The sequence below is a fragment of the Carassius auratus genome, chromosome 20 (assembly GCF_003368295.1).
Source record: "Carassius auratus strain Wakin chromosome 20, ASM336829v1, whole genome shotgun sequence".
Taxonomy (NCBI): domain Eukaryota; kingdom Metazoa; phylum Chordata; class Actinopteri; order Cypriniformes; family Cyprinidae; genus Carassius; species Carassius auratus.
In genome coordinates, this window is record NC_039262.1 from 2,773,730 (window position 1) to 2,783,560 (window position 9,831).

Here is a 9,831-nt window from a genome sequence, read left to right on the forward strand (position 1 = left end):
TATGTTCATGACCTACTGTTTAGGCAACAAGGTGAACATTAGGGGAGTTGCAAATGGGAATAAAAAGCATGTAAATGTTTTCTATTGCAACTTTAACAGGCTACATATTCCTTCTTAAACTAGCACTCCTGAAAGCTATCTGTGATAGTTTAAGTGATCATCTTATTTGTGCACCCTGCTCACTTTTACTGGCCAGGACTGGTAGAGACCAGTATCACCTGAGGAATGGAATGCATCAGTGTATTTTAATTGCTAAGTGGATGATCCAGGGATTATCCCTCATAAGATGTTATTGTCTCGGAAGCACACAAAGATATGTTTTGATCTCAGTGTGGTTTAATCTATTGCTGTCTCTCCCAGCTCAATGGCCCAGCTGCTTTTGTCAAAACAAACTTGCCATCAACACATAATTGAAATGAATACTTGTAACCAATGAGTGGTTTTCATATGCGGATTCCTCCTACATACGTGCTGTGGACTAATCAGACGTCCACGGATTTGTCTAATAGTAATGGTTTCAATCTGATTTCCACGCCACGTTTATGCCCACCTCTTTGCCTCTGTGGAGCACAAAACAGTAGTTTATACCACATAAACATAGTATAAATAAAATCTAGATTAAAAATATTTACATCTATTTCATTAAAATGACTCCAATGGCTGATTCTCTCTCTGTTTACTTGTTCTGAATCTGCATTCAGGACAGGAGGTCACTTTTAAACCCCCTGGTCTGAGAGAGCAAAGGGCACTGGATTTGCAAACTCTTGTTAATGAGCATAATCCAGTCGTAAAACATAAAGGGGTGCTATAGCAATTTTCTGTTCCCTCTGTTGGTAATATTTTCTATAAAGCTGCTTTAAAAAATTTAAACCAATTAAATAAACAAAATAGTGCAACAGAAATATATAGAGAAGTCATATATATATGATATATATATGACTTCTATAATATATATATTAAACTCACTGTAATTTAATACTGAGTATGAGATTTGTCAAATCATCAAATTTGTGAGTGTTTTGGCATCATAAAGTTTGATAGATCAAAATGTCTGAAAAGGATAAAGTAATTTTTCCTATAATACAGGGGTTTCAAATCTGGGGACCGGGGCTGTAAAGGGGTGCTATCTTGTATTTTTCTATCCTCAGGCAATATTTTCTGCAAAGCTGTTGTGCTGAGAAGTGAATTAAGAAATAACTAGCCTATCAAACAATGTATTTACGTTTCTTCAGGCTCATATATCTAAAAGAATATTCATTGTCAACTAAAAAAAAATTACAGCCAATTTATTGCAACGAATATATATATACACATATATACATATATATATATATAATTTATTTTCTACATCACTTTCCTATTTTCCAGTATGTAGCTATACATTATAAATGACTGTTTGTACGTCTAGCCTATCATAATATTAGTGACGGAACCGTCATATTTGGGAGTATTTGGCATAATAAAGTTTGAAAACCCCCTTTTCAAAATATAATAGGCTATTACTTTTTACCTAAGTAAAGTAACTTCGTTTACATGTTTTAACTGAGCCATATTAAAATCCTTTCTGTTGAAATTTCTAACATGTTTATTATACGTAGAATGCATAACATATGCGCAAGGACAAATTCGATCAATCAACACGCAACTGTGGGCATGTTCAAACGTTTGAATGGAGAGTACGCTGCGCGTTTCAGTGGACCTGAATGATGACAGTCATTGTGACATCACCAGACAACAAAAAGACTCGCGCTCGCGGAGCAAAGCGCTCCAATCAATGGCACAGACGCGACGCCTGCTGCACGCAGAGATGAGTCTCCAAGCAGCCTCTGAAAACTTCTACTGATCAGAATTTTTAGGCGAAAAATGACAGATCCAGGTCTTTGCGAACTCGCGCTGTCACTCTTGGAATTGCTGGTTTCTTTGACCTAAGCATTTGCGCACTTCATTAGAGTTAACTGCAGTTTAATTTGAAGTGTTGCTCAAGTATGAACAAGAAGAGGAGACCTGAGTTGCGGCGACTTTCTGTCGTGGGATAAAAAAAAATCGCTTGTGGATTAAAACACGAATTCATGTGGAATTTAAGAGACGACGGGCACGCAGACCGGCCACAGCGCTTCCTCCTTCGGTAAAGCTACAACTTATTTCTTTAATATTAAGTTTTGAAAACAGCGCGAGTGTTTTTGAAAGCCAGCGTTGACACTTCTATACCTCAGTGCATTGTAGATCACATCATAGATGTGCATACATGTAGTCTGTAAGGTCAGATGGTACGCGCAAATGAAAAGAAAACACTTCTCTGCTTCCTTATCATCAGATCTCTTTGTCGTCTTTGTTGCTTGAGTTGTTTTTGCGTAAGATCTACCACCTGTAGCCTCACAACTCTGCCTCTCCCTCAGCGAAACGGCTTTTGCTAGACATTCAGTCCTTTTGAAGACTTTCCTTTCATGATCTAAAGGCAGACCCCCACCCAGACACTGCTCTCTTATCTTCCTTTAATTGCAGACTCCTTGTCTGCTGTCTTCATGTCTCACTTCTTTCGATTTCTTTTGATTCACTCTTTCCTGTTTCATCCCATTTGTCTGACATCCTCTTTGGAGTCTCCTGCTTTCACTGTAGATCAATCTCTTATTATAGCCTGCAGGAGGGATATTATTCTTAATCTTTTTGCATGCATGCATGCGTGCTCTTAGTCTGAAAGACATCTCCAAAAGATCTAGATATGTATGTGGTTTGAAGCAGCCGCAGGTTGAATGTGGCTAGGGATCTTTTCCATGCATATATGTGGTTGGAGTCCTGGGCTGCAATTCAAGTGTTTTAGTACTTAAAGGAACAGGTTTTCCATAAAAACCAAACAAACCTTTAACTTCTAAGAGTGATCGGAGGTTGGAACCGATCTAGGGGTGATCTATGACCGACCCATTGTGCCATTGAGCAAGCACTTAACACCTGATTGCTCCAGGGGGGCTGTTGCTACAAGAAATGTACTGTATATTTTTATATATTTAAAAGAGAAAAAAATAACTTTTTACTCTTAAAGTTTCTTGAGATTTGACATCATGGGTTCTTCCGGTCAGTGCATTGGTTTCTGGCTTTTTTTAAGAAGACTGTTTTCTAAAGATACAAGAGAATAAAAAGTTATTTTTTGGAACCTAAAAAGGTTCTCCTATGACATAATGCTTTAACACTGTATAAACCAATAAAAAGGTTCTAAGAAGAATAAAAATTTTTCAATTGTCAATTTGTATTTCCTCTTTGCAGGAACTGACTGATCATGGTCGACGTGGTCCGCACTCTCACGGTGCTGTTACTCGGTCAGGTGTTGCTGGGAGGTGCCGCTGGACTCATTCCCGAGATCGACCGGCGGAAATACAGTGATTCGGGGAAACACATGCCGGAGCGATCCGATAATAACTTCCTGAATGAGTTTGAGCTACGACTGCTCAACATGTTCGGTCTGAAGCGAAAACCCACGCCGAGCAGTTCGGCGGTGGTCCCTCAGTACATGCTGGACTTGTATTATATGCACTCTGAAAACGATGACCCGAACATCCGGCGCCCAAGGAGCACTATGGGAAAGCATGTGGAACAAGCGGCCAGCAGAGCAAATACAATACGAAGCTTTCATCATGAAGGTGATGCCTGATTTTGGCTGTGAATATGCTGCTCCAAATTAATTTGAAATGAAATTAATGTTTTTTTTTATTCCCAGAACTTTCTAAAATTCCAAGGAATGGTGTGATGCGAGCATTTGGAAACTATTGACATTCCACAAACAGCTCTCACTATTATTAAGGAAGCAAAAAATGCATCCTAACGGTGACTTTACCGTAAATAATTGATAGTGTCTGAGTGCACTTAGAGTAGTTTTCTAGACAAGGTATGGAGTTCTTGCACTAGTTATTTTCTAAGAATCCACAGATTACAGTAACAGGCCTTGTGAGGAAATCCAGGATGGTAGTTTTGCTGTTCTCCATTAAGTTCTGTCATTGATGTTTTCGAGCCATCAGTGGGGGGGCTTGTTTCCACACCAACTTTTGTACAGATACTGTGTGCCTGTGTGTGTTTAACTTTGCTCAACTCTTTATCACATGCCCAAGTAATTCTAGCCTAACTGCTTGAGCCAGTCGAGGGATTGTGGGTGGCCTTGTTGAATGGTCAGATTTGAATTCTCTAGAAACAGAATCTGTTTTTTTTATAATGAAATCAACCCGAGTGTGATCAGGTGGCATGTCAATTAAGTCTCTTTTAGGCGTGTTATCTGATTTAAACAGTCGTGAAACATGCCCTCTCTTGCTCTGGAAGAGTTGAGCCTGTGAAAGTCTTCTTTGTGGAGTCTGTTTAGAGGTCAACATAAACTATAGCACACAATTTAGAAACATTTCACTTTAGTTTCATGGCAACACAGGAAAAATTACGCTAACTCGCCGTATTGTGGTAAAGAGAGGGGGAGGAATCCATACGAGAGTCATTACAGGCTGTTTAGGCGGCCCTGTAAAATGGCACAGATTCGGATGGATGACATCAAGTGGTCAAGTCGACACACTGCAAACAAGGATGCTTTTTGTGTGCTCATGTATAAACAAACAATTTAAGCATTTTTATTAAATGTCTTCCTTGTTTACTCCAAATGAGGCTTTTCTCGTGCCCTCTGTAGTAATTGAGCACCTCCTACGCCTCAGGCTTCTCTCATTGTTTTAATTTGGTGAACTCTGTGGTTGAGGACCTGACTGGAGTTTCATTACATCCCTCAAAAGGCTTTCGACGTAATATTATGTAATCGCTTTGTCCAATAAGATGCTGCTGAAACAACTTTGATTTGACGTCGAGATCCTCAGCCGAGATACACAGTCAGTTTTCAAGTTAGCCGTCATAAATGTACGACTTGTACGATTTGCTGTTTTGGCATAACGTACAAACAGGAATTAGGAATGTCAATATACTCATAACTGTGGCTGACTGCTTTCGGCAGGCCCTGACATGTTCTCAGTCACTCCCCCTCAAGACGGATTGACTGGGAGAAAAAGGAAAAGGTGAAGAAAGACAGACAGAATGAGGGAAAGAAAGAGCCGGGCTTTCCCACATCAAATAAAGCGTGCTTATCTTCTTTAGGCTCTTTGTGATTATGAAGCAGATAGGTTGGATTATTGGGAATGGAATTTCCAAAACGTCTCTTTTCAAAAGAGATTAAGTGAGCTCTTTGGTCTGAGAGCGTTTTATTTTAGGGCATTGAGTCGTAGGGGTAGCTGTTCCTTCGCTGATTGCAACCTTTATTCAATAAAGACTTGGAAACAAGAGAATGTTGTCACTCTACAGCCACACAAACAGCCTCGCGCTCGCAGCTAGCCTTTCATTGTAACACCTGGTTCTACCATATAATCTCTCACTCAGGCCAGACAAGAAAATGCTGAGTGGAAAATCCTATTTAGAGTCAAAGCAAAAATGTCAGGTTTCAGCCTGAAGTGCTTCAGAATCCAACAGTATTCTTTTGTTGTAGCCCAATTTGTTGACACGATCCTAACGCACTCATTCTTCTGCCCTTCCAGAAGCTTTCGAGGCACTGTCCAGCCTGAAAGGAAAAACAACGCAGCAGTTTTTCTTCAACCTTACCTCCGTTCCTGCCGAGGAGCTGATCACGGCTGCGGAGCTGCGCATTTTCAGAGACCAGGTTCACGGGGGCGCCGGTGTGAGTGGTTTCCACCGAATAAACATTTACGAGGTGTTCAGGCCAGCATTGGCCCCTTCCAAAGAGCCTCTTACCAGACTTCTCGACACCCGTCTTGTGCAGGACTCTCACACGCGCTGGGAGAGCTTCGACGTGGGTTCGGCTGTGGCTCGGTGGGCCCGCGAATCCCAGCACAACCACGGGCTTCTGGTTGAGGTGCTCCACCCCGAGGAGTCTGAAGGATCCGCGGACATCGAGAGGAACCGGCGGAGGCACGTGAGGGTCAGTCGCTCCCTTCACGCAGACGAGGACTCATGGGCGCAGGCCCGACCCCTGCTGGTGGCCTACAGCCATGACGGTCAGGGCTCCGCCGTCCTGCAGTCGAACCGAGATAAGCGGCAGGCACGGCAAAGGCCGAAGCAACGCAGGAAGCAGCAGCGCACAAACTGCAGGCGGCACGCTCTCTACGTGGACTTCAGCGACGTGGGGTGGAACGAGTGGATTGTGGCACCACCCGGCTACCACGCTTTTTACTGCCAAGGCGAGTGTCCCTTCCCACTGTCGGACCACCTGAACTCCACCAATCACGCCATCGTCCAGACGCTGGTGAACTCAGTCAATTCCAATATTCCCAGAGCGTGCTGTGTCCCAACCGAGCTCAGTCCCATATCGCTGCTGTACCTGGACGAGTACGAGAAAGTCATTCTTAAAAACTACCAGGACATGGTGGTGGAGGGCTGCGGGTGCCGATGAGAACTACATCTCCCCAATGAAGACTTTTATTTATACAAAAGATCGTTCAAAGAGCTATTTTGGAGGAAGAAAAGAAATATATATGAATATATTTATGTTGACTGAAAAAAATGGGAAAATAAATATTTTAATGAGAGTGCTTGCTTTTTCGAGTGGCTTTGAAGATGTTTTTTTCCTGTCCCATGTGCATTTCAAAATAAGTGCAATTGCACATGAAGTATAATGCTCAGATTTTTATGATGTATTTATTGCATAACCACTTTATTTGTAAATGATGTGTATTTATCATGAAAAAAATATATGATCTTCATTTAGTGTGCATACATTCTTTGAAACCAAAAAATAAACCATGGATGAAGTTCTCTTTAAAGTTCATGATATAACAAACACGCTGTTGCATAGATCTTGTGGTTACTTACTGGATTTCGTGCAGACAGTTCTAAACTGTGATAGGTTGATTAAGTAAAGGCTTGTCCACAACAATTACTATAAAGTTTTAATAATAATTATAGTTCTATTTAGAATAGGGAAGTCCATAGCAACTAGATTAATTATGAGTTATTGTTTTAATGTGAATGGGCTTTAAGAATCAAGCGGGTACAGAATCAGAGACATGCCAGAAACCAGCGAACCACACGCAGTTTGCTGATTTGAAGGCAATATAAGCATAACTATCATTTTATGATGACTTTCAATTGATAAGGGACGACACAATCTATAAATCAGTCATTAATATTATATTGTAAAAAAATGGGTAACACTTTATTTTGATAGTCCACTTTAGACATTATACTAATTACAGAGAAAATGAATCTACTTAAGCATCTAGAATTGGTTTTTATTTGGTTTGCTGTGTACTAAACTAAAATTAACTATTGATCTGCAAGCTAATGAAAATATGTTAACCTGATAATCTTCAGAAACCTAGAGTGTAATCCAATAATCAGGCATCACAGGCAGTTGCTGTGATGTGTATAAAATACCATTATGATGTCATTGAATAGAAAATCCTCATTGTTGGCTTTCAGTTAAGTTACTTGAATGCATTTATGCCAAACAATGCATTCTGATTTTGTCCAAAACTAATTTATTTAGGGCTTTTCTAAACTCTGGTAGGGCACTGATCTTTTGACACTGTCAACTTCAGTGAAGTGAATCCAAAAATATTTCCACATAGTTATGTTTTATATAGGTTTACCATTGACATCCACTGGATAGTTTGTCAAATGATGGATCAATCTGGAACACATCAGAAATGCAGATCTAATTATGCACGATAAAGTGTCATTCTGTGATGCAGTTCTAGGAAACTACTAGACTGGTACTCTAGACATGATTCACATCTCATCTAAACTTAAATATTCATGCAGAAACATTGACATTTGTTTTTTTAATAATAAATCAAATTGACCCGGGTGCCCACTGAGAGTTGAACAGCTTTGATTTTAGCATAATGATGTGTATTTGGCTATTTCTTTCCAATCTGAAGTTTACCCAAAAGTTTTCTATTTCTTGCTACGTAAGTTTGTCATTGTATAGACCAAACCGCAGCACTTATGGAAAAACTCAACAGCTTTTGTGGTTCCTATTCACTAGATATTCACTCAGCCCCAGAAGGAAATGTTTTTCTTTAAAAACCCCAGAATGAATGCTTTTAATGAAAATTACATTTCATGCAATGGTAAAAGCTGACTTCCTCCATCCCGAGCACTCATGGAGAAGGGAAACATTCTCAAGGAGTGTTATATTTAATGGTTTGTCTTTAAAGAGTCCATAAAGCTTTAATTGAGTTGTATAGCAATACAACTCCCCTGCCATGTTTCACATTTAACATGCATTTCCCCTCTTCTGTCCTGTTCTGTCAGTCTACAAGGTCTGACCCTTTGACTTCTTACTACCCAAGAGATCAGGGGAATACTAGAGCAGGGCCAGGGTCACTCCAGAGAGCCATAAAACATTTCATTCCTTGCATTTGCCAAACAACTACATCAGTGGCATACAATGGTTTTACATGGACGTACCTCAACTGGGCCAATCCTACTAAGTAATTTTTTATGTCCTTATTATTCATCTTGATGAGATCAAATATAAAATTCTAATAAATAAATATATTTGTGACCCTGGACCAGAAAACCAGTCTCAGGTAGCATGGTATATTTGTAGCAATAGCCAGCAATACATTAATATGATTACAGATCATGATATTAAGTAAAGTTCATGTTCCATTAAGATTTTTTTTTAAATGTCTTATCATAAAAATATCAAAACTATATATTTAATTATATATATATTGTACATATTGAAATCTAACATTTAGCTTCACAGAAAAATGGCAGATATATATGTATGCATGTATTTAAATGTATATTCACAACAAACATTTCTATATGCATTTTACATGAAAAACATGACTAAAATAAATATACAAATTTAGCTTTTTGACAAATGGTATTTAAATATTTTAATACTCTTAAATGTAATATTTTTAAAGTAATATAATAACTTATTTATATATATATTTTAAACTGCAAAGTTCAAAAGTTACTGTAAATTTAAAATCATAGCTAATGTATTTTTAAAAGTAACGTACATGCACCAATGTATATATAATTAAAATGCTTTAATTATCATTATTTTAAGAATTTAAATGTTAAAATGCATAGTTAAAAAGTTACTGTACAGCAGAAATGACCTTGGTTATTGGATGGTTGCCATTCGTAATTAAGTTGTTTTACAGAAACTACACTGAAACTAGTTGTGCTCCAATGTTTTTAACTACTCACTTATGTATAAATGAAAATCTGCCTTTAAAAACTGTAGCATGAACTCAGACTTTTCCAGTAAACTATACAATTACATGTTGTTGAGTCAAGATGCACCTTCGCGAATAGAACAGTCTGTTTAGCCAATTTTCTTTTAAAGGCATCAAAAAAGGTCGGGGAAATACAACCATATGGCTTTGTGAGCATCAGTCTGGGCATCGGTTGGGAGGGATTCAATTTGGCAAGGAACAGTAATTTGATTTGTCTCACTGAGTGCAAACCACACCGAAAGTATCTGTAGTTCCTCTGACCAGATTCATGCAGCATCAGAATCCGATTTCCAGATTTCTGGCGGTCGGCGTTTGGAAACTATGCAGTGTGTACCTTTGATGAGGGGAACCCGACTGAGCTGGAATATGAGTGCTGGCCGCGTGCCAGAGGGACACTGAAGTTCGGACAGGGTCTGCGGCGGATCGGAAGGCCTTTGTTATCCCACAGCGGCACGCTAATTTGAGAGGAGGTTCACTACGCCTTTCTGTGAAGCGTCCGTATGATGACGTCCAGCACACTTGGAAACGGAGCAGCTCAAAACACATCAAAAAGCCACGCATCCACATGTTGCTGAAAGAGGAAAGAAACACACTGAAATGACTT

At 39.4% G+C, this 9,831-nt stretch overlaps 1 protein-coding gene across 1 annotated transcript; it reads left to right on the plus strand.

The window, feature by feature from the left end:
* The first annotated feature begins 1,758 nt into the window (after positions 1-1,758).
* LOC113120546 (bone morphogenetic protein 2-like) lies at positions 1,759-6,772 on the plus strand. The gene is made up of 3 exons (XM_026290413.1): positions 1,759-2,125; positions 3,259-3,632; positions 5,544-6,772. Exons 2-3 carry the CDS (start codon positions 3,272-3,274, stop codon positions 6,413-6,415), a joined length of 1,233 nt encoding a protein of 410 aa, XP_026146198.1. The 5' UTR covers positions 1,759-2,125; positions 3,259-3,271; the 3' UTR covers positions 6,416-6,772.
* Positions 6,773-9,831: the final 3,059 nt, after the last annotated feature.

Bases quoted from the DNA above. Each gene is read 5' to 3' on its own strand.
- LOC113120546 (XM_026290413.1), top strand. From the start codon at position 3,272: ATGGTCGACGTGGTCCGCACTCTCACGGTGCTGTTACTCGGTCAGGTG. The intron at 3,633-5,543 runs GTGATGCCTGAT...CTGCCCTTCCAG, and splicing joins ACGAAGCTTTCATCATGAAG to AAGCTTTCGAGGCACTGTCC.